Genomic DNA, 24,358 nt, shown 5'->3' with positions numbered 1-24,358 from the left:
ATGGAGAAGCCTGGGAGACAGCACCTTACTCAAGTGACCAAAGTTAACATCATCAATAATGGGACAAATGAAGTCATGTATCATCTGTTATGATACAATGGGAAGGACACAGCATCACTTCTGTGATATTTCATGGTGCACAGAATCCACAATCTTCATCTAATCTAAGATGCATGACCTGAATGCACCATCTATTCGAGAGGAAACAGCAGGCAAATCTAAATTGAGAGACAGTCTCCAAAGTAACTGTCCTTTCAAAAGTGTCCAGATCATGAGAGTCAAAGACCAAGGAATGTTCCAGACTAAAGGAGACTCTAGACAGGACTACACTCAACAGAAGATCTTGAACCAAACCCTTTTGCTACAAGGGACATTATTTGGACACATGGTGAAACTTAACGAGGTCTGAGTATTCGATGGTAAAAATGGATCCGTGTTTTAATTTCCTGGATTGTGATTCCGTAGGAGAACATCCTGTTTGAAGAAAATAACATGAAAGTATTTAGGGTGAAAGGGGCATTGTGTCAGCAACTTATGTCAAATGAAAAAAGGAAAATAAATGTGTTGTGTGGCTTACATAGTGTTTTTTTAAACATTTGAATTAGTTGCCAACATCTAAAATTCAGTTTTTACCCTTAAATCTAGGTTTCTGGCTTCTCTTGAGAAATCTGAAACCCTAACAACTCTGGGCAATGAGTGGCCAGGTGAATAGCCACAGTGCCCTTTCGGTGGACTGTGTGGCTCCCCAATTCTCCACAGTTCCCATCACTCCTTACTGTGTAATACCCAGCTCACAGCATCCATGTCCAGCCCAATCCCTATCATGAGCTATGAGAAGGTAAGAACCTGCCCCAGAGCCGGCACTTAAAACACTTGTTGAATGGATGGGTGGGTAGACGAATGGATGGATGACTTTCAAGACACTCCATTAACCCAGAGCCATGACCTGTCTCAGCAGCACGTCAAACTATGTTCCATGGCAAGAGAATTCTTCTAAACTTGAATTTCTTGTGTCGGCCATAGTCTCTGGTAGTTTGGCTGGGATGGAACAAGTTGAGAAATCAGGGTGTCATCTGATGCTGTAGGTTGTGATCTCTCTGTGGAATTCATGGAGGTGTCTGAAAGGGGGGTGGGGTTCTGGCACCAAGTCAGGATGCTGGGCGGGCTGGTGATGCTTCGAGGAGATGGTATCTTAGGATGCCGGAGGTAGTGAGGTTGGGTGTGGTGGGAACAAGCCAAAGTTGATGACTTGGGCACCTATCAGTGGGAGACCTGCTTGATGGGACATGTCAGGGTCTGGGTGATGAGCAAGAAGAGATGATGGCTTGGTCTTCCTCAGACCCTCTCACTTCCTGACTGTCCTTGGGTAATGCTCTTGGTTTGGAACAGCCTCTACTCCCAGCTGCCCCCGGAAAGGTTACACTGAAGATATTTAATAAGCTTTGGCCAGTATTTTTCTGGCACTAGTGATTTCTCATTGCCCTTAGAATAACATCCAAATTCTATACCACCCCCTATATAACTCAATATACTCCAGCCCAGCTCAGCTCGCTGACCTTCACTCCATTCACTGCATTCCCTCCCATCCCCTGCCCTGGTCTCCCCAGTTGCCTGCACACACCAAGCTCTTTGCAACCTTAAGGCTTTTGCACAGGTTCCAGCCACTCTGTCTCCTACTTCTCCTTCGGGTCTCAGCGCAAATGTAGACGCCTCTTCAAGGGTACTTATTGGCCCCAACCCCCTACATCCTATCTCAGCCATGCCCTCCGTCCCTTCACTCTGTTTTATTTTCTTCATTTATACTTACCAATGTCTGAAATTGTCTTATGTATTTGTGTATCGTATTATATTACGTTGTCTCCCTAACTAGAATGTCTGCTCCAGGAGAGCAGGGATTCTGTACTGTTCATCACTCTATCCTCAATGCTTAGCACAGTGCATGGCACATAGTGGGGGCACAAGGAATATTTATTCTGAAATAAATGAGAAGCTCTCAACAACTGTGTGCTAGGTTTTCGACAAGGTGGGCATTGGGTTTTAGGACACAAGCCTCGGTGGGTTGTAGCTGAGGCGACTGGTGCTCCAGGTTGTGGCAAGCATGTATCCTCCAAGGTTAGGTTTGGGGAAACATGAGCCCAGCCAGGTGGTGGTTGAGTTAGTTGGACTGTAAACCAGGCAGCTGAAGTCAGACTGGACCCAATTTCAGGGAACAGGACTCCCAGTTAGGCATAGCTGAGTTAACCTGTGACTTGAGCAGTGAGTGATCAACAGCTATGAGATCATTGAAGAAGACTCAAGGGTCCCCACTGGTTGTAGCCAAAGAGAATTGTGGACCCGATGAGTGTCCAACAGGTCACGTGGGGCTGTTGGAGAGTAGGCTGTTTGGGGCAAACAGCGTCCTGAGGGGCCCTGGGTGGGTTGGGCTGTAACCTGGGCGGGTGTGTGGGTTGTGAATTATGATCTAGGCAGCTCTACGCCTCCATCAGGCGAGGAACTAGTCCTAGCCAGCCCGCCCGGGTTGCGGGGACCACGCCAGGGAGGGCAGGAAACACATCTGGGGAGGGGTCACCTGGGAGAGGCTCACCTGGGCGGACCTGGACCACCAGTCTGCGATTCCGCGGCAGTGCTGGCTGGTCCCGCCCCCTGACCAATCGGGCGCGGAGGTCCGCGGAGATGGGCGCGGGTGGGCGGAGGCGGGGCGGGGCTGCCGGGCGGCGGGCCGCTTAGTGGCTCCGCCGGCTGGCGGCGCTGAGCGCTCGGCTTCGCGGGCGCTGCGAGAGCGGAAGTGGCGACGCTGGCGTCCCCAGAGCCTGCGGCGGGCGGCAGTGACGGCCCCAGCGCTGACGGCGGCGGCGGCCGAGGGGGCGGCGTAGATGCCCGCGGGGCCGGCTGGGGCATCACCGCGGGCCTCGACCCCGAAATGGCGCTGCTGGCGGAGCACCTGCTGAAGCCGCTCCCCGCGGACAAGCAGATCGAGACCGGGCCCTTCCTCGAGGCGGTGTCCCACCTGCCGCCCTTCTTCGGTGAGCCGGGGTAAAGGGGGGAGCCGGTCCGTAGCTCTGCTCCAGAGCGCTTCCAGATGCACCCGAATCCTGCTTCTCCCAAACCACCCCTCCCCTACACACCCCAAATCCTATTTCCCCAGGCACCCAAACCCTCTTTCTCTCCAAGCACTCCAGATTCTCCCTGCCCCGGACGGCTCCCAAATCCTCTCCCCGCCACCCAGCAGCATGTCACATCCTCCGTCTCTTCCCAGGCATCCCCAAATCCTTCATCTTCCCCAAACACTACAGCCTTCATCTCCAAACACCCCAACCGTCCATCTCCTCAGAGACCTCACATTCCACCATATCCATCAGGTGCGCCCGCCCAATCTTCCACTGCCTTCGGTTCTCAGTCGTCCATCTCCCCAAACACCTCTTACTCTTCCAAATCCCCAATTCTCTTTCTCCCAGAAAGCATCCCACCGCTTCTCCCCCAAAGTCCTTCATCCCTCACCCCATCATTCCCTTCTGCCCTTTTAGAATGGCTTTCAACTCGCTCCCCTGAAAATGACTCCTCTGCTTTCATAAACCCTCTCTTTTCCTTGTATTCTCCCAGCATCTCCCTCATGGGCCCGGTGAACCCTTCTTTCCTCAGAATTCCCCCAATTCAGACCAAAGACACCCCTTGCCCCCCTCCCTACCCTTACACACACACACACACACACACACACACACACTCCAAAGACGGGAAGCCTGGCAGGGTGAGGAGGGGGACGGTTTGAAAATGAGTCACAAAACTCTATAGGGAACCACCTAAAGTTTTTTCTCCATTTAGAACAGGAGTCAGGACTAGGGACAGGGTCTGCTTTGTGGGGTGATGTCAGACACGGGGTGATTGGCATGAGCTATGAAAGAAGCAGCTCCCTCTCCCATATGTTCTGTCCAGGAAGGTTTCAGGAGCACGGCGAAGGCGGTCCCTAAGCCAGGTTCAGACCCTCCTTCCTCCCCTCCCTCAGCCCAGCCCAGACTCTGGATGGAAAATGGGAAATAGAAGACAGTAGCATGCCCTTTGCCTTTTGGCTCATGGGCAAAAGATGCAACCTGAGCCTCTGCTTTCTTCTCTTCCATGTGGGCTTGTCCTGTGCCCTGACCTGTGAGGTCACTTGGTGGCCTTGCAGGAAGATACTAGTCACCAGGGCAGAGTCCAGCTGAAATCTGCAAACTGACAGAACCTTAATACTGACACGGACTGACAAGATTTGGCCTCCAGGGCAGTCACTTTACCCCTAGTGGGTGATCAGGGCTTGTTGTGGGCAGCAGTTCCTGCAGTGCTGTGAGCTCTGGGATAATTGTGGTTACCTGGAGTCGTATTCTAGCTCTCTCCACCTCTTGAGCCTCAGCTTCCCCATCTGTGAAATGGGGATACTGATCTCCAGGGTTAGGGTAAATGAAGTGGTGTGTATAAAGGTCTGAGGCCTTAGTGCCAAATAGATCTTAGCAGGACTGGTGTGTGTGTGGGGGGTATCGTCCTATTATATAACTGGATCCAGTTTTTGTTCCTTCATATAGTGGATGATGAATCAATGTTTGAGCAAATGCCACGTCTGTGTGATTCTCAGAACTGGATAAGCAACCTGAGAGCAGGGTCTTGGTCGCTTTTGTCCACTGCTGCATCCCTGGTACCAGAACAGTGCCCGGCACATAGTAGGTACTCAGCCAGTACTTGCTAAATGTACAAAACACTCCTATTATCGGTGTCACAGTGTTGCAATAATACTGAATCTCCAGGCAGGGGTTTGGCAGCTAACTGGCTTGAGCATGAAGGAGTGTTTCATGTTTGTGACAGTTTTTCTCCCCTCTTTGGTTCTATGAACATTTGCAGGACAGCCAGCTTGCCCAGGACAAGGATTCAGAATGTTTAAGCTAGTGGCTCTGAATTGAGGGCAGGGCGTGTGGGTGTGGGAGGTGCTACTGGCCTCTAGTGGGGGGAGGCCAGGGATGCTGCCAAACGTCCTGCAGGGCCCAGGACAGCCCCCACCACAAAGGACCCCGTGGCCCCAAATGTGAGCAGGACCGAGGTGGAGAAACCTTGAGTTAAGCTCTGTGCTTTTTCCTCCCTTTTCTTCCAGCAAGGCTGCCCATCAGTTCTGCATTTGGGGACACCGTCCTTTGATGCAATTATCGGGCTAGTTGTAGAGGAAAGGGGATGGTGGCTGCTGGAACCAGCAGTGATCTGGTGCCAGGGCTGAGGAGCGTCCCCTCCTCCCTTTCCCTGATCTCAAAGGACCCTTGTCTTTGCTGCGAGCCACATGCTTTGGGGCGCCACATCTGTTGACAGAAGTGCCGTTTTTCCAGAAACCGCTCTTCTGGGGAGAGAGTTTCTCCTGAGAGTTTCAGTTTGAAAAGAATGTTCCCACCAGTGGCTTTTCCCTGGGACTCGGGAGTCAAGTGAGATCCACTGTCAGCTCTAACACGGGCTTTGTCTAGATCCTGGGAGTGTCTGTTCACCTGGATGACCTGGGTGGTGCGTGTGTCTCTTGAATGGAGGAGGTCTGGGATAACGGATGGAAGATGTCTGAAAGGCATTGCAGCGACAGTTTCCTCCAAATCAGCGTTTCTCCACTGTGGCCCTGCTGACATTGGGCATTGGGTCATTCTTAGGATGGGCACTGTCCTGTGCATTGTAAGATGTTTAGCAGCATCCCTGGTCTCTGTCTTCTAGATGCCAATAGCATCTCTTCTCCCCAAGTTGTGACAACCAAAAATATCTGGAAGGAGACAAATCGCCCTGGTTGAGAACCACCGCTTTCGATATAACTATGACAAAGGGCTGAAAGCTTGTGTTTTTGAAAAGTATTTAGTTTTGCAAGGGAGATCTGTTTCTCGAAGGAAAATTGAGCAAGAAGGAATGATAAATAAAAATCTCCCTGTCAGGGGGTGGCCAGTTGGCTCAGTTGGTTGAAGCACAATGCTCAAAACACTAAGGTCGCCGGTTCAATTCCCACATGGGCCAGTGAGCTAGCTGCGTCCTCCACAACTAGATTGAAAACAATGGCTTGACTTGGAGCTGATGGGTCCTGGAAAAACACACTGTTCCCCAATATTCCCCAATAAAAAAATTAAAAATAAAATCTCCCTGTCATTAATTGAGCACTTACTATATACTAAGTATTCTATGTGGATTAGTTCACTTAATCCTCTCACAACCTTTGAGGTAGTGTTTTGTAAAGAGAAACTCTCTGCTGACATTTCAGAGTATTTTCTTTCCAGACTCATTTTTATCAATCTTTAAGGGAGAATGTATAGGCTGCTTTTTCCACCTAACAATATAGCATGACCATCTTTCCATGTCAATCATCATTTTTCATAGCTGCCTTAAAATCCCATTCTTTGAATGGGGTTGTAATATATTTAACTAGTCCCCTGCTGTTGGACATTCACATTGCTTCTCACTTTTTTGTAGTGTAAACAACACTACAGCGAACATCCTTGTATACATTTCTTTGCATACTTCTTTGCTTATTTCTAATTTTTAGAAGTGAAATTGCTAGGCCGAAAGGTGTGAAGGCTTTTATCCCATTAGAGCAACCACATTTCTCAAACCTCGTTGTCAGGTGTGGTTTGTGACAGAGTTGGTTGGGCTGGATGAATGCTGTTTTTTTGGGTTCAGGTCAGATGTGGCTTAGAGCACCCACATCTTGGGCTATCCCTTCTTCCATATCTCCAGCCTGAGTCACTCAAGTTGTGCAGGTTTTACTATGTCCACTCAGAGGCCAGTCCTTTGTCCATCTTCTTTCTCCACCTTGACCTAGTAATTGGATCTCACCTCTGATCTATCAGCTTGCGTCTGACTTCTGTGATGCCTGCTGTCTTGTCTGTAAGGTCAATTATCCAGCTGTTTTAGAACATGACCAATTAGAGGGCGGGGGGAGAAAGGGAGGGAGAGACTTAAATGTCCTTTAGGCTTGTCACTCCCTGCCTAGAAGCCTCAGGGGCTCCCCGTTGGGTACCACCTTGAGATGTGTGCTGCAGTCTTTCTGAATGGCTTGCAGCCCCACAAATGGTACTAGGCCATCACTTGCCTCTGAAGCCTGTGTCGGTCTTTCTGCCTGGTGCACCACTCCTCTGCAGCCCACCACCTTCCTTTTGCCTGGCTGGGTTCCCATTATCCTTAAGGAATCAGCTTAGCAGTCACCTCATCCAGAGAGTCTTCCCTGACTTCCATAGACCCTACCGCATTCTGAGACTTTCGAGTTCTTTCAGTGCTCCATTTGCCGAGTGAATGCTTTTCGTTCCATTCCCATTTTTTTTCTGGGTTCTTTCTACAAGTGTTTTGCTTTTCTCTCTCCTTCTAAATTAAAATATGCGACCAAATTACAATGCATAATTCATATGCTGCCCCCATGACAGACATTATTAGTCAATCGTGATATTGTTTTCCCCTCTGAGTGTAAACACAGCGTTGGTGTCTTTCTTAACCCAACCACTCCAGGTCAGTTAGAGTTGATGCATGAGGTGACACCTGTTTGCGCTCAGTGTTTAGGGAGAAACCAAAGAAGCAGCAGTTGAAGGTAATGTTTCCATCTCACATTCTTGAGATCCGAATTCCAGGGAGTGATTTTTTTTTTTTTTTTTAGCTTAATTAAATGGATGATCATTGAATTAGGCCTACAGGTATCTGGCACTCCTTAATTAGTCCTCAAGTAACCCCCAAAAGAGTGGTTTTCTATCACTTTTGTTCAGTGCTTGCGCTGTTGGGGGGGTCGGGGTGGGGGGGGGTCAATGACGGCCCAGAAGCACAGAATTATCTTCTTGTTATACAGCCAGAGAAACCGAAGCCAGAGAGGTTAGGTGACTCGCCCAGCCTCACACAACCAGTGAGTGACCATAGAGCCAAACTAGAACTCAGGCCTCTGGACTCCTTTTGCCCTCCTCTGGGCAGTGCTTTTGCCCTTGCGCCTGCCTGCTTTCCCGGCTTCCTGTCCAGCAGAGAAGAAGCCCCCCACTGGAGCCAGCCTGCGTGGCCACTGAAGAAGTCCAGTGGTCCTGCTGGCCCTGCAGCGACTTGTGCAAGATGCTGGGAGCCACAGATAAGATATGCAGGTTTCCTTTGAGGCGGGTGCCTCATATTCCTCATATTTGGCCTGCCACGCGGGGCCCTTAACTCCTGCGTGTTTGAATGCAAATTTGAGTAATGAGGGTGTGGAAGCCATCTGTGGGAAGGCCCAAACAAGTCCGTGTTCCTTTCATTGGGACATCACGTTAATCGCCTGGAAACCAGCCCCAGCAGCACTTCTTGGTCCATGAGTAAGAAGTTCCCTTCCTCCAGGGAAGTGGTTCCCGCCATTGCAACAAGCACCTCCCAGGTCGTGGAGCCAACAGTTACGTCTGTGCAGTGGTTTTGTTTTTACGTTTCTACAAATACATGTTTATGTTTTATTTTGTTGAGAATACCCTAAGAAAGATAAACAAGAAGGTACTAACCCTCTTCCTATAGCAGGTCAGTTATCCTTTTGGTTGCGTGTCTGTTAAGAGCTAGAGTCTTTCGCAACGGGACATGTGTGACTGGGGGGCGACACTGCTAGGAGGAAGAAACAATGTTCTACGGGGGAAAGAAACCACATGTACACTTTCTGCAATGGAGTTTGCAGTTTTGAAACGGGCTGCAGACTCCTGTCATCGGTTGGAAGTGCATTTGCAAGTCCTAAGAGAGGATTCATTAGCCTGTACAAGCACCTACTGTGTGCCTGATGTCATCCTGGTGCTTCGCACTCACGATCTCGTCTTTCCTGAGGAAGATCTGAGTAACAGCTGATGAGAGGACGCCAGCTGGCCCCATTGTGTTAGACTGGCCATCGGTGTAACAGCCAGGAGTGAGTAGGCTGTTTTGGAGGCTCAGCGGGGACAAGTCGCTCTGGACCTGGGTCAGTCGTCCACTGCACTCCATGCCCTGAATATCGTGGACAAACGGCAAGAAATGCGGGCAATCCATCAAGCTGGGCCAGCTTGAGCTGGAGTCCTGGCTCTGGGGGTCAACGCTGTGTGTCGACACGCAAGTTCTTCCCCTCTCTGAGCCTGTGCCCCAACTGTAAAGCAGGGAAGCCAGGCCTCCCAGGAGGGCCAACGGAGGTGATCTCCCCAAATGATTTTGGTGCTTAAAGCCTGGAATCATTTCATCTTGGCAGAGGTAGGACAGACTGCCTCAGACCTTTAGAAACTGTCCCCCTTGCCACCCAGCCCTTGGGAAACAAGTAACTTCCAAAAAGAAGTAGCCTGTGGGTCTTAGGGACCGACTGCCAGCTCCGCTGCCTGGCTGGTGAAGTCTGAGAACTGCTTCAGCGCCTTCATTTATGACACCAATGGCACCTACCTGCCCTGTCCCCCAAGTGACGGTGATTAGATTCTCTTGATCCTCTGTATTGAGAAAGTCTGCTCCTGAGGTTAGGGGCTGAGAAGCCTGGTCTCGGCTCCTGGAGGGAATAGTTGGAGAAGCAAGAGGGAAAAGACCCAAGGGTCCACTCTGTGTCTTGTTGCTCATCTAGCCCCTTGCCTCCGTCCCTCATCTGTGTGGCCTCCACTGCACAGGGCTGCTTGGAGGAACAGTGCCTCCCCCCCTGCCCCCCGCAATCCCTTAGGGACAGAGTTGGGCCTTTCCAGAGCCCAGCAATGCTCCTGGCAGAGCCTGGTGCCCAGCCAATGTTGAACTGAAAGGGAATGGAAAGAATGCATGACCAAGAGCTTTGGAAAATACAATGCATGACCCGGATCATAGCTTGTATAACCCCTGTTTTAAGTGGCTCCCATGTGCCAATCATTGAAGTAGCGATATCTCATTTCCAATCCTTATCATGACCTTATGAATTAGGAAGAATTGGCACCATTTTAGAGAAGAAGAAACTGAAGTTCCGAGTGGTGAAGGGATTTGACCAGGTCACGCAGCTAGAAAGTGGCTCAGGGGGCTTTGAAGCAGCTGACCCTGTAACCAAGGAGGTGAGCACACTCAGAGATGTGCTCTGAGTCTTTCAGCGCAGAAAAAGCCTTTCATGCTGTTTGTGGGGGTGGGGAAATGATAGGAAGTTCCCATCTGGCAAGACAATGTGCTTATTTATTTCAATGAGCTTATTAGAATGGAAATGTTGGTCTCGTCTCTATTCTTAGGTTTCATTATTTCAGTTTCAAAAGGGCCTGGGTAGATGTTAACTCCTTTTGTTACATTCTTCCAGTGTTACTTATATCAGGGCCTATTTTTTTAATTGTTACAGTGTCAACTGTATCTAAGCTTTTAAAAGTCATTACAGTGGATCAGTCCTCTCCAGGGTCCTATAAAAACCTCTGCTCTCCAGACTGCAGTTAGGCAGCCAACTCACGCGTCTCCATGTTGAGAAATGATTCATTTCCTGCATTGCTGTTCCCCCAAGTTCCTTACTCCACTTCTGACATCTTTTTTTTAATGGTCTGGAATACATTTGAAGTTATCATTTTATGACAGAGGATTCCTGCTAATTTTACTCATATCAATCAATCGATCAATCTATTGATAATGCTTTCTTTCCCCCCTCTTTTGATTTCTCTCTCCTTTGATGTCTTACTCATTGGAGTCATTCTTTTCTGGATTTCCTCTCTGAAGAAAAGCTTTACCTATTAAAGATGAAAATGGTGATATAATTTATAATAATAGTAAGCATAAAGAATACTTTCTTTTTTATTGAGCATTTACTAGGTGCCAGAAACAGCTTAGCCCTTTATTTATACAACCTCCTTTAAGCCTAAGAGGTGGGGTCCATTTTTATCCTCTTTTTACAAATGAGAAAACGGGGGCTCAGAGAGGTTAATTAAGTTCTCCCAGGCCACACAGCAAATAAGAGAAATCATTTCCCTACTGCATTCCTTCCTGATTCAAGGCTGGTTTTTGCTAAAGGGGACAAAGAGAGTTGGCATGCCATGGAGATGATTTTTAAAAGCAACATTTTGGATTGTTTTGTGAATATTCTTTCCTCTTTAGGTATGTTTTATTGGAAAATGAGCACACACACACACAGACACACACACACACACACACACACACACACACACACCTGTGTACCCGTGGATTAATAAATGATTCATCTCCATCAGCTGTAATTTGAGTGCCTTCTATTATGATCTCTGTAACCCAGGACCTGTAAAGTTAATCTGCCCCCATGTGTTTAACAATGGAACCTTATTATCCAGCTATTGGGAAAAAAACCACAAAACTGAATTTGAAATAGAACCTCTTCACACCACGCTCTTAGCATTGCGACCCAGGCATCCTGGACTTCCTTTTTGAAATAAACATTTATGAATCACACAGTCCGAAAGTAAAGCTGTGCATCTTAAAAAACGAAATGCTTTTTGTTCCGTAATGAAAATTAGTCATGAGGTGAAATAAGAGGGTGGGCCAGGGTGGGGGTGATTTGGTCACCTCGTTGCCCAGTGTCGGGCGATGGTTGTCTGAAGGAGCAGCATTGAGGAGCAGGGTGGATGGAATTTCCAGCTGTGTGCTGTGGTCTTGCTCAGGGCATAACGGTTGGTACTTTCCCACTATGTTGAAGCCAGAAAAAGAGGAAATGGGTGATTCTGTGTGGCATTCGGTGACGGTTGGCTTGTGGGAGAATTCTGCTCTCTGGACAGCCTCGCCCATCTGAACTATGGCAGAGGTCCAGGCAGGAAGCACTAGGTGTCCCTTGTCCAGTCAGAACTGTCACAGAGGTCATGCACAAAATGCTTGCTTGCTGCCTGTCTCCGTATTTCGCAGGTGACGCTGACAGAGTTGGCTATTTGTTTTCCAAGTATCTAGCAGAATGAAAGCAGGAGGAAGTGACCATCACCTGTGAGGAAGTTTTTTAAAACTACACAAAGCTGTGCTAAAAATCTGAAAACATGCCATGTGAAGCCATTTAGTGAAGGGTTGAGGGGGCTTGTGATGTTATTGGGTCACACCTTTCTCATAATTCCTATTTTCGATGATAGCCTTGTTTAGAAAACCGCAAATGGCTTGCTGTACGAAAGCAGGGACATTTTTGTTGTTTTGATGAGTTCCATCCAGAAAGGTCACACTAGAGGACGTTGGTGCAGTCATAAAATTTGGTAGATGGAAGATGTTTCACTGTTTTATTTTGTTTTTATTATTGAGATTAAGTGTCTTCATTTCTTCTGTGAATTGCCCATTTTTCTACAGGGTGTTTTTTACTTATTGATTTGTTAGCACTCTTTACATATTAGAGATAAGAGTCTTTAGTCTGTGATCTTTGTGACACAGATCAACCCCTCAACCATCAGTTTGTCATTTGGCTTTGATTGGTGACGGTTCTCCCCCTCTGCCCCATATAGAAGGTTTCTGGGTTTTGTAATCAGATTTCTTGCTGTTTTTCATATGCCTTCTGGGTTGAGTAGCATGCTTAGGAAAACCTACACTAAATAAGGGGCCATTTGCCACATGTTCCAGATAACCATGGCTTGACCATATTCTTTAGAATTTGTGCCCATCAGAGTTGGTTCTATGAAGTAAGATGGTAGGATTGTATCTGATTTTTCTTTTGTTTTCTGATTTTATTTTTTTGTTTGTTTGTTTTTGAGACAACTTCCTGTCTCCCTGGACATACGATGAGGAACTAGAAAACCATCCAAACCATCTTCCCTCCCTCCTGGCAGGTTCTGGGTGGCATTTTAAAGAGCCTGTTTTGCTGACAACAGTAAAAAAACAAGTGTGGGGTAACTGCAAAACTGGTAAAACAAGAAAGGTAATATTGGGGCAGGGCTGCATTCTGCAGGAAAGGTAAGGCTGGGTAACCTGCTGGAAACGTGTCACACTCTATCCAGAGTAGGGGTCAGCATGAGTTTAAACTGATAGAAAGACCACCATCTCCTGGGGTAGTAAAGTCATCTTCTGGGTTTTCTCTCAGAGTCCTCTTCTTTTTGTGGAGTTCACACAAACAGACGGAAATATTCTGGAAAGAAAAGCGAAGGAGCAGGGGAACCAGCCTGACTCTGTCATTTTGTCTGGGTGCCTGGCTCTCACTGTGTAGCCCTGGGCAAGTCACTTGGCTTTTCTGGGCCCGGTGGCCTTGGGCTGCACCAAAGACAAACTTAAGCCTAGAGCCTTCGGTGGGTCACGTTGAAGCAGGTTTCAGCTCAGCTGCACCTCTCGGCTGTGGGGAGTGAGGGGCCTGAGCCAAGAGGACTTGTCCAAAGTCACATCAGAGCTGAGATTTGAACCCAGGACTGGCAGACTCTAGAGCACTGCTTTCCCCCTCCTTACAGGTGGCCCACTTACAGACCCTCCAGACTGACGTCAGCATGCACATTTACGTGCACACAGAAGTGCCTTTCCTGCCAGCCACTCCCTCGGGGTGCGGCTTGGAAGTGAAGTCTGGGGTTGGCCTCACTGCCCCTCTCTTCTAGGTTCCACCTCACACTCCTTACCTCACGCCCCTGTCTGCTTCTGCTCCCCTCCTAGCTCCAGAAGTATGCTTTCGGCCCCCATTCCTACCTCACCCTTGAGCAGAAGCTCTGTCCCTGTATGGTGGCCACCACACAATAACAGCTGCCATCGGGCTGGCTCCCGCTGACCACGGTGGCCTCGTGACCCACGTAACGCACTGTCAGGAAAACACAAAACAAAAAGCCTTTCTCCTCGCCATCAGGGCAGGGCCGCTCAGAACTGCCCAAGAGCTATTTTCAGAGCCAAGAAAGCCAAATTACATTTTCCTGCATCTCAGAAATGCACGTTGCATGACCTGAGTCGTTGGGAAGAGCTGAGAGACCAGCCACGCATGGCCGATGGTGAACGGTTACCAAGGTCTGGTTCTAAGGCTTTACTTGAAAATCAGCCCATAGCGGTCATAACAATCGTGGCCAGCTCTCCGAGCAATCACTCTGCTCATAGGACACCTACCCCACTTATAGCAGCCCTACAGGGGAGGTCCTGCTAGTGTTCTCATTCAGAGACAGGGAAACTGAGGCCCAAGCCCCTTCCCATGTCCTCTGTCATCTAAGCATGGGAGCTTAGAACCAGTGCTTTGGGTCAATCCGAACTATGAGAAAGTAGATAGAAAAAAGTGCCTGGCAGGAAATAACACCTCTCGATTTACGTTTTCCACAAGCCATTCACTCATCCATGCCACAGATGTCATCTAAGCACCCACTGGGGTCCAGCTCTGCCAGAAACTGGGGACGCAGTGGGGGACCCAGGCAACCTGGTCCCTCTCCTCTCAGAGCTCAAGTTTGTGGGGGAGACAGACGGAAAACAGAGTTACACATGTAACTACAATCACCGTAACACTGAAATGGACGTGGAGAAGAAGTAAAAGGAAGAAGTATGACTTTTATGAGCAGAAAAAAAACCTGATATTTTTTCCAACATTTTATATGAAAATTTTCAAACATACAACAAAGTTGAATTTTACAGTAAATATTTATACACCTGCCACCTAGATTCTACCACTAATATCTTACTATACCTATGTATCCCTCGAGCCGTCCATCAATCTCCCTTATATCTAAGGATATTGTATGTTTTTGAAAGTTGAGGATGTAAAGCCATCGGCTGGAGCTAAGAGCAGCCATCTCTCTGGAAGGGTTTTGCCAGTCCCCACACAGCCTGTCCATGGCACCTGCCTGACCTCTCGCTGCACAGTCAGGAGGGAAATAGTCACTGGAAGAGGAAAATCTTGGCTCTCGTGCTTTATTATTGAAGTCTAGATAGAATGTGATGACCGCTGGGGGAGCCCGTGGTAAGTGTCCCAGGACAGAACACATTCCAGGGCTAGCGAATGGTACTACTTCCCCAGGTTGGCCTCGGCAGGATGAGATCAGTGACACATTCAGGCAAGATTCAAGGGTGGGAGGGAGTACTTACCTCCCGAATGCCCTTGGCAGGCCTGTCTGGAAAACCAGAGTGCCCAGGATTACGTGGGACAGGCCGCCTGTGGCCACAGCCCACCTCCTTGGGGCACCCTAGGGGAGACTCCAGTGTGGCCCCGAGGAGTGAGCTTTGCCCCCGCACAGGCATGGGGGAGAGACCGGTTGCTGAGAGGAGAGGGCCCACTGCTCAGACTGAGGATGCTGTGCTGGGAGCCCTGGGGCCAACAACGGGCCTCAGGAAGGCGGGACGTAGAGGTGGCAGGGGGCACAGGCCAAGTGTGTTCCCACTCAGTGGAGATTCTGGGGAGCCTGCTGGCTTCCAAGCAAGCTTGGTGGCTCCTGGGTGACATTTGCCAGACCATGGAGCCTGACCCTAGTTGTGATGTCACAAAAATGGTGGAAGTCTGTATATTGAGTGTTTATGCACTGGGCGCTCTGCTAAATGCGTTCAATGCACAATTTTTAATTCCTACCACAAGCCCATGAAAAAGTATTATTACCACCCCATTTGCCATGTGAGGACACTGAGGCACACAGGTGAGGAGACTTGTTCAACTGGGGAACGGTCGGGCCAGGAGTCAAGCCCAGTCTGTCTGGATCCCTAACCCACTCGCTTTCCATTTGGGTTATGGGGCCTTTTATTTATTTTGTCCTCTCTCTCTCTCTCTCTCTCTCTCTCTCTCTCTCTCTCTCTCTCTTTCTTTCTCTCTCTGGCATTTCATTTATAGTGTTAATGCTGTTTCCCCAATCCTCCTCTCTTAACAGCTGCGATTAGAATGTTCCAGATGGCCAGTCAGGTGTGCTCCGTCACCTTGGGTGGAATTTGGCCTGCAGATGTCTCTCCCTTAGTCCTCTACTCCCGTGTGGTCAGTTGGCCTGCACACCGAGAGCCCTGCCTGGCCTGCAGGCCAGGGGAAGTGGGCACTGGATTTCCCTCTTGTGGGTTTGGTACCCACTGTGGCCCGCTCGGGCATCTTTGTCCCATGGGCTCTGGACTCAGCAGTGAAGACATTGAGCAGATGTCATCCGTGTTAAGGCTCTGAGGGTGAAGTCACACTGAGCCAGCCCAGGAGAGAACCGGCCGTTCCGTGTGCGGTTCCTTTGTGCCAAGTCCTTAGCAAGGAGCTCTGACCCCTGGCATGTCTCCGGTCTCTGTGACGGCCTGCCAGACCCGTCACAAAGGAGGGAAAGGAGCAGAGGCAGGCCACAGGCCGCTCACATTTCACAGAGCCCAGAGTTCCCAAGCACTGCCAGTTTCTAGGCCCACATTTCATTAAATCTAATGTGTCACCCGTTTTAAGATGCCCTATTGTTTTGTGAACCACCAAGGAATGAAAAACACCTCCAATTAAGATCATTTTGATTCCAAAGATGAGCACAATAAGCATCTTGGAAGTGGATTGTTATCAGCCATCCTCATAGCACCTTTGGGATTGATTCTGTTGCCCCATTTGCTAGATGGGAAAGCTGAGGCTTGGAGAACGAAGGGATACATGCCTAAGCCCACACAGCCAGGGTGTGCAGAGTGGGGTGTTAAGGCCAAATTCAGACTCTGTTAAGTGACTGATCCCATTGCTGGTGTGCTCTCCTGGGCTCTTACGTGGAATCTCAGAACCATGGAGGCTCAGAGTCATCAGCTCATTTCTTCCGTAGAAGCTGGTGAATGAGAAGGTCGTGTTGAATAAATCTGGCCCCTCTTGGCCCACTTCGTAAGAGTCTGCCTCCTCACCAGTTGCTTGGTTAGTGGTGATCTGCCTTGTTGGCCAAGATGGGTTTCTCAGACCACTGGTTCTGCAAGATACCGCACAGCTTTACTGTCCTATACACTAGGCACCAGCCACAGGTGGCTATTTAAATTCAAATGAGAGTTAAATAAAATTACAAATTCAGTTCCTCAGTCTTACCACATTTCAAGTGCTCAGTAGCCACATCTGGCCTATACTGCAGAGACAGAACGTTTCCATCTTTGCAGAAAGTCCTAGGGGATAACACAGTTCTAGTGTGGAAGGGTGCTGTGGACAAAAGGCTTTGCCCCCCCAGGTAGCCCAGTTGCATTTTAAAGGCTCTGACAAGTCCTGCAGTAAGAGACTGGTTTTACCTGGAGCTTAGCACACCAAATGTACTTGCCCAGAAACCTTTTTAACACCTATACACAGCTCTGCCTTTCCCTAAGCACAGCAAGTGACCTCTCCTCCTGTCCCCAGGCCTCGATGACCCTTGTTGGGTATCTAAATCTCTCTTGTTTTGTCCCCAGATTGCCTCGGGTCCCCAGTGTTTACTCCCATCAAGGCAGACATAAGTGGCAACATCACGGTACGTACTTGGCCCGGCAGCTGCAGCCCTGGTATTGCATCAGGAATCTAAATGCTCTCGTCACTGGTGCCCTGCTCCCCACCACAAGCTCCGCAGGCCAAGGGTCAAGACGGAGACCTGGAAAACGGGCTTGGTCCCCAGCTCACCTGACTTGGGGCTCCTGGCTCTTCGTCCTCCTATGTGGTCATGTCACCCTGTCACAGCGTGACTGGGACCACAGTCTGAGGATCAACCCGAGAAGGAACCTACTGGTTCTTGCATCCACCCCACCAAATGAGAAGTAACTCTGAAGCCCCCGGGTGCATTAGCTGGCCCTTCCCTTCCCCCTTCCTGGGAGCTCCTGGTACTGTCCCCCAGCACTGAGTCTCTCCCCATGTGGATCCACGTAGGGCTCGGCCTCGAGGGCTTGGCTGCACTGCATTATCTCATGTCTTCAACGCAGCCGCGCTTTGAAGCTGGTTCTGTTGTCATCCACATTTTACACATGAGGAAGCTGAAATTCAGAGAGGTTGAAGGACTCCCCTGAAGTCACACAACACAGACGTGGCAGAGGTGGGGTTCAGACCCAAACTGCCTGGCTCCACTCAGGAGCCTTGTTCCTGGATGTTTTTGAACCCTAAGAGCCTATTTCCACTTGTCCACAAAAGCAAAACTTCAGATACTTGGTTTTTGAGGTCCTATTATGAGTGGTTGGAGAACTTGGACTCGAGCTAGCCTGTGTGGGAACCTGCTCTCACCAGTACCAGCGGTGTCACCTTGGGCATGTCCCTGCCCCCCTCTGAGCCTCAGTTTCCTCATCTGCAAATTGGGATAATGAGAGAGCAACATCCAGGTTGCCATGAGCATCCAATAAAGGCAGCGCCTGCGAAGCACTTTGCATGTCCCGGCTCCATAAATGTGAACATGGTAGTTATGTTACGACAAGCCCTACCGCCTTTCCTGGGGTTCCTGGTGGGAAGGAGACGGAGGCACAGGCGGGGTGCCCCACCCAGTGTGCAGGCTGGCCGTCTGTGGACCGCCTTTCCAAGGGGAAAACCCCGTGTGCTCCATTTCAGAAAATCAAAGCTGTGTATGACACCGACCCGGCCAAGTTCCGAACCCTGCAGAATATCCTGGAGGTAGAGAAGGAAATGTATGGAGCAGAGTGGCCCAAAGTGGGGGCCACACTGGCGCTGATGTGGCTGAAAAGGTGATGGGCTTGGGTGGCAGGGTGTGGGTGGCTGTTGGGCCTGGGGGTCTGCACTGCAGAGAACGGACCTCCATTCCTGCCACTGCCCTACTGTGTCTGCTCTGGTGGGGAAGGAAGGTCACTTTCATTTCTTTCACATCGCCACTCCTTCTTGTGGGGTGCTAGTTAGTGCCTGAGAAAAAGCACTCCAGGGGCCGAGGACTGCCTGGTGGGGACGCTTCCTTCTTCCGGTCCCATCAGAGGCATAGGAAGCTAGCATACACTCTGGGTATTGTGCCAAGCTCTTTGTAAGCCTGATCGCTTTTCACGTGCTGTGAGTAGTGTGGTGTTATCCCCATCTCACAGAGGAGACCGACTCATAGGCCCAGGTTTCAGGGGCAGGGCTGAGACCGAGTGGCCGAGCACAGTTGTACAGGTTGCGCACTGCACAGGGATGTCCTGTCTAAGGCTGGTCACATCATATCATGCACATGGTAGATTTGTATATTTTGACAAAAATAGCATCTCGAGGAGAAGGAACTCTAATTTGCACAAATTCGTCCTGTGGGCTGGGGGCAGGGTACCCTGATACGGGATTTGAACCCGGATGATCTTACCTCAGAGTTGATACTGCTTGTAACCATTATACCTGTTGTCTTCATAGCAAACATGTGAAGCCACATGCAATTGTTCCCATCTTACAGATGAGGCCATCGAGGCTCAGAGAGGCCAGGCACCTTGTTTTCTTAGCTCATGCTGCTCTTAACCAGCTACAGAATGCTCCATTAGTTGTGCAAACACCACAGCCCCCAGCAGCTATGAAGCTGGGGACCCATTTTCTGCGTCACAGATGTCCCAATTCCTCCCTGTCTCTGTTCTCCTCCCCTGAAGCTAGGCCCTCCCTCCCCCTAAACATGCACTTTGGTAAAACGGAACAGGGAAGGTCTTCTCCCTAGAGAGTGTGGCCGTTTGGGCATTGGGGTAGGTGGCCTGTAATTGACCCCCTTATGGCATGTTTTAGGAATTGCCCCACCGAGCTACCGACCTTTGTCTGTTCACATCCCAGCCTTTGACTGAGCCTTTCGGGCAGTACCTCAGTGTTCTCCTTTGTGAAATGGGCAGATCGTGCTGAGCTGAGGTTCATGGGTCTGAGGAGAGCAGATGAGATGATTTGGATTAAAGGACTCGCACTGATCCGAATTTCAATTTGGTCATCCTGCCATGCCCCACCCATTCTGGCTCTCAAAGCATCAGCCCTGGAGGAAGGGCTCAAGTGGCCTTGGAGGATATAGACAGTGGCTCAGGGCAGGGGTAGAAGTGGGGAGCCTGGGCCCGGGGCAGGCTCGTCAGTGTGCCCAGTGTGTCTGTGGTCTGCGGTCCATGAGCCCTTTTAGTGCCAGCACTGTGGCTTCAGTCCTCAAGCACCGATGGCTGCCGGCCACGTGCTGGTTTGTGGGAGAGCACGTGGACACAGAAATGTACAAGGAAGGCCCAGACCCTGTCCTTGTAGACCTTACAGCCCAGCAGGGACTGTGGTCAGGGGCAGGGACCGTGGTCAGGGGCCGGCACCAGGCCTGGTGTGGACAAGGTGCTGCGTGGAGCCCATGGTCACATTGCGTGGAAGTCGGGTGGAAAGATAACAGCTGTGGAATAATCATCTCTTTTTGTGTGTACATATTCCTGGCCCACAGTAGGTGTTTCATTCAGAGTCGTCAGGGTCTGTCGTGTGCAGGGGGTGCTGGCTGGTCCACAGGCGGAGCGGGCAGTGTCCTAAAGCCGCCTGTCTCCTTTCTGGGTTGCAGAGGCCTCCGCTTCATCCAGGTCTTCCTCCAGAGCATCTGTGATGGGGAGCGGGACGAGAGCCACCCCAACCACATCCGCGTCAATGCCACCAAGGCCTACGAGATGGCTCTCAAGAAGTACCACGGCTGGATCGTGCAGAAGATCTTCCAGGTGAGACCCGTTTTGTCCCCAGGCCAGGAGAATCACTAGCGTGTGGGGTCCACTCCCCGCCCTGCCACTCCTTAGCTGTAGCCCCGTGGAGGCTGTGTCTGCCCCCCTGGGCTCTGGAAGGGCTCCCCTGTCCATGTGGAGGGAGGCTGGTGCACTGAGGAGCCCTCTCACTCACCTGTGCTTGCCCAGCCCCACCTGTGGCCATGGCGGGTGTTCTCCTCCATTCTCCATGGTGATCTGTTGTGCCTCATCCTGGGAGGCCGGATTGGGGGGCCATGGGAGAAACCCCAGCAGAGGCCCTGAGGACCTCAGGTTGATGGTGGGATGGCCTGACTGGCCTCTCAGATGCGGCTTAGATCCTCACCCTGAGTAGGGAGCGGAAGAAGGGCCCCTGTGCCCGTGCGGGGGCGTCTGCTGAAAGGACACTGACCCAGAGGGCTCTTGGTGGCTTGTATTGGGGTGACATTGGCCAGGGCTCCTGGAAACAGGCTTCAGCACTGGCCTCGTTACCTGAGGGCCCCTAGGGTTGCCAGGCTGAGGCCCACGTGAGAGAAGTCACGAGGCCCTCAGGGTGCCCTGTGCACCGTTGCTGGCTGCCTGCCTCTCCCAGCCTCCCCCTCGCGCCCAGCCGTCATCGCAGCTACCCTCCCTGCGGCAGCTCCCACCACCTGCCCATCCTCACGCTTTCCCGCACGGCACAGGTCGTGGGCAGGAAGAGCCAGTCACCAGGTGGGAAATATGGCCACTTCTGGACCATCCACCCTGGCAGGGCAGGGGCAGGGCCAGGGCCCGTCCCGGGTGGGCATCACAAAAGCCCTGCCCTCCCGGGAATGCGTTGCCCCTGTGAAGGCCTCTCAACCACCACCTCAGTAGGAGGAGTATGTCCTGTGTCCCTGGCCCAGGGCCGGCTGCCCTGAGTGTAACCTTCACCGGTGCACCATGAGGTGGGTACTATCCTTACCCTCATTTCACAGATGAGGAAACTGATGCACAGAGAGATTAAGTACCTTTCTCAAAGTCACACAGGAAGTAGGTGGGGACTGGGATTCTACAACCCTGAACCTTAGTACCCTTATCTTTCAAATGGGTGTAAAAATAAGCCTGCCTCCTAGGACCGCTGTGAAGATTAAACGAGTTAATCTATATCCAGGGTGTGGCACATGCTTTACACTCAGTATATCAAAACTATTTACTATTTCCATTCTTAATGACAGTATTATTACCTGTAATTTTCTCACCCTGTCAAACTCGTAGCCTTTCTATCCAGTTGCATCTTTTTCTTTCTGGCTCTGAAATTCTTTGAATTTCTAATTCTCTGGTCTTTTCAAGTGTCAGGGAGAGCCTGAAACTTAGGGAAGTGTTGCCCCCTGAAGGACCAAAGAGGCCACAGCACAGATTAACAGCTTTTTGCCCTGCTCAGAAAGTGGGTTTTCCAAAGAAGCCATTCACTTTCTCCAGAGCAGGGAACCTAGAGGGAAGAAACTCATCCATGTTGAGCACCTACTGTGTGCCTGGCAGTGTGCTGAGCACCTACTGTGTGCTTGGTGCTATACTGAGCACTTTGCACGATCTCCTTAATTCTCACAAAAGCCACCCTATTAAATGGGTGCCATGATCATCCCCATTTTGCAGATGAGGACGCTGAAGCTCAGAGAGGCTAAGTAACTTGCTCAGCGCTCACAGCTAGTCAGTGGTCCAAGCTGCAATTGGAACCCAGGTTTATGTGTCCCCAAAGCTGGTGTCCACCGTGCTGTCCCTCACGGCGGTAGAAGGGAACACACGTTGCCCTTTGCCTTATCCTTTCCTTTCCAATGCCATGAAGAGCGCAGACCCCTGTCTGGCACGGACCTCGGGGGAAGTCCCCTCCCAGAGCCCCACCGTGCCTGGCAGGGTAGTTCGGGCCCCTACTAACACCGCCACCTCCCCTGTCGCCCTCTCAAGGCAGCACTGTACGCGGCCCCCTATAAGTCTGACTTCCTGAAAGCGCTCTCCAAGGGCCAGAACGTGACAGAGGAGGAGTGCCTGGAGAAGATCCGCCTCTTCCTGGTCAACTACACGGCCACCATCGATGTCATCTACGAGATGTACACCAAGATGAACGCCGACCTCAACTACAAGGTGTAGGTGTGCCCAGTGGCGGGCACACTCGGGCCACCCGCCCCCTGACATGCGGTCACTCGCAGAAACAGACAAACCTGAATCACTGTGAATCAAGCTGGCGGGCTGCCCCTGGCCTGCCTGCGACCCCCAGTGCGTCCCAGAGTCCGTCCCAGAGCAGGGGACGGGTCTGGTTTTTTTAAAGTCATTTTTCGGGTCTTTCCACACGGAGCAATAAATAATGGGCCTACTTCTGAATCACCTTGGAATTTCACAACAGCACAGACTGACTTTATACCTTCATTTCAGTGTGGTAAAAATCAATTGACGTTGCTAATAAATCAAGTCCTACGATTTTTTTTGGTTTTTGTTCTTTTCCCCCCACGCGGAGCATGACTCTAGGGGAGCCATGTTATACACCTCACTTTAAAAATAAACACATGTCTTTCTGAGGATCTGGCTCAAAGATGTTTGGGGTATTTTAAGGACCATGGGGAGTTTGATTTTAAATTATACAGGACCCCTATTGTGGGATTTTTTTTTTTTTAAAAGCAAACTGGTATGTGTTCTCATGTGGTTGCCCAGCCAGCCTGACAGCACTGTCATTACAGACCCTGCTCTTTCTTACTGTCTGTTTCCAGACAACTTTTTTTATAGCTGAAAACAGCCAGCAAGCCTTTGATGACCATGACCAAGGAGACTTGATTTTAAAGCTCCCAGGCACAAATAATTGACCAGAGATGACTGTATTTACGTTCTTCTGAATAATTACTTTCTTCAGGGACAGCTTTTCCAACCTAAGAAACTACCTATCATGTGTTCTCTCAAGAGGGAGACAATGAACCCCTCCAGAGGCCGACACCCAAGGAAACGCCTCGCTGCCTTAACTGTCCTTCCTGGCGCTAAAAAGAGCTGTATTTTTGAAAGTGTTGGGGTGAATACAGGAAACCCCCCCCCAAAGTGTTGATGTGTGTTAAAAACCCACATGGAATAATTGGTGATTTTTATGCAGAAACTAAATAATTCTTAATAAATAAATCTCTATTTTGGAATCATATCTGTGTGCTGTTTTAGTTCTTGAAGTCTTTTTCTTCTTGGATTAGCGGTTACAACTGGGGATCAGCCAAGGACCAGTTTTCCAGCCTTTGTGGGTTTAAAAAAATAGAACTGGTTGCCACATTGAGAAACGGGAAATTTCACATAAAAAATCTTGATTTCTAGCATCTTTTCAAAAATCAGATTGCCTGGCAGGAGCTGAAAGATGACTGCCGCCTTGGCTGGACAGGGTAAGAGGGTGGGTGTATTCTTCACTTTGCCTCAGTCTCTACCAATCCCTGTTGCCTCCCCATGCTTGGGATTCCATGGTTATTTGCACATTTTTATGGGCTGATGCTTTTTCTGATACTAGAGTTAAATGTAGAGGGAATATTCATTTTACTTCATTCCTGCTCCTACAAAGCTGATAGTCTAGTAGGCAAGATGGACCAATAAATCAACAGTGACCATAGAGAGTGGTCTGTGCCCAGTGGGAGCCTGGGGCCATAGCTGAGGGGCCATATCCTGGGATGCGTCCTAGGGAGTCAGGGCTTGCACGGAACCTTGATGGAAGGGGTAGAGGTAGGGAGGGAGCCTGACAGAGGAGAAGGGGAAGGGGACACTTCCAGGAAAAGGGAAAGACCTGGTAGCTTGACCTAGAGCAGGCTGTGTGTGTGATGCTACCAAGGGATTTGAACTTGACCTTGAAAATTATGGAACACCTTCAAGGGTCTTGTGCACAATCTAATCAGATACCCAGTTTGGAAGGCTCCCTCTGGCATGGCCAAGGATTGGACACCTGAACCAGGATTTTACTGTCTCTGATGTCATTATATTTTCTAATTTTGCCAGTAGTAGGAATGCTACTGATCTAAGCCCCAAGTGCTTTTTAGGATTTTTCCCTTCGGGTTTTCTAGAAATATAA

The 24,358-nt window shown here is 50.1% G+C and overlaps 1 protein-coding gene across 1 annotated transcript; it reads left to right on the top strand.

Moving 5' to 3' along the window:
- Positions 1-2,761: 2,761 nt before the first annotated feature.
- On the top strand, positions 2,762-23,453 carry GLTP (glycolipid transfer protein). Its single transcript, XM_019757513.2, has 5 exons — positions 2,762-3,023; positions 17,122-17,180; positions 18,236-18,369; positions 20,151-20,301; positions 22,243-23,453. Exons 1-5 carry the CDS (start codon positions 2,921-2,923, stop codon positions 22,423-22,425), a joined length of 630 nt encoding a protein of 209 aa, XP_019613072.1. The 5' UTR covers positions 2,762-2,920; the 3' UTR covers positions 22,426-23,453.
- The last annotated feature ends 905 nt before the right edge of the window (positions 23,454-24,358 follow it).

This window comes from Rhinolophus sinicus, linkage group LG16 (assembly GCF_036562045.2).
Source record: "Rhinolophus sinicus isolate RSC01 linkage group LG16, ASM3656204v1, whole genome shotgun sequence".
NCBI classification, from domain to species: Eukaryota; Metazoa; Chordata; class Mammalia; order Chiroptera; family Rhinolophidae; genus Rhinolophus; species Rhinolophus sinicus.
This window is presented reverse-complemented; position numbering and strand designations above follow the sequence as displayed.

Bases quoted from the DNA above. Each gene is read 5' to 3' on its own strand.
- GLTP (XM_019757513.2), top strand. From the start codon at position 2,921: ATGGCGCTGCTGGCGGAGCACCTGCTGAAGCCGCTCCCCGCGGACAAG. The intron at 3,024-17,121 runs GTGAGCCGGGGT...TTTTGTCCCCAG, and splicing joins CCACCTGCCGCCCTTCTTCG to ATTGCCTCGGGTCCCCAGTG. The intron at 17,181-18,235 runs GTACGTACTTGG...GCTCCATTTCAG, and splicing joins ACATAAGTGGCAACATCACG to AAAATCAAAGCTGTGTATGA.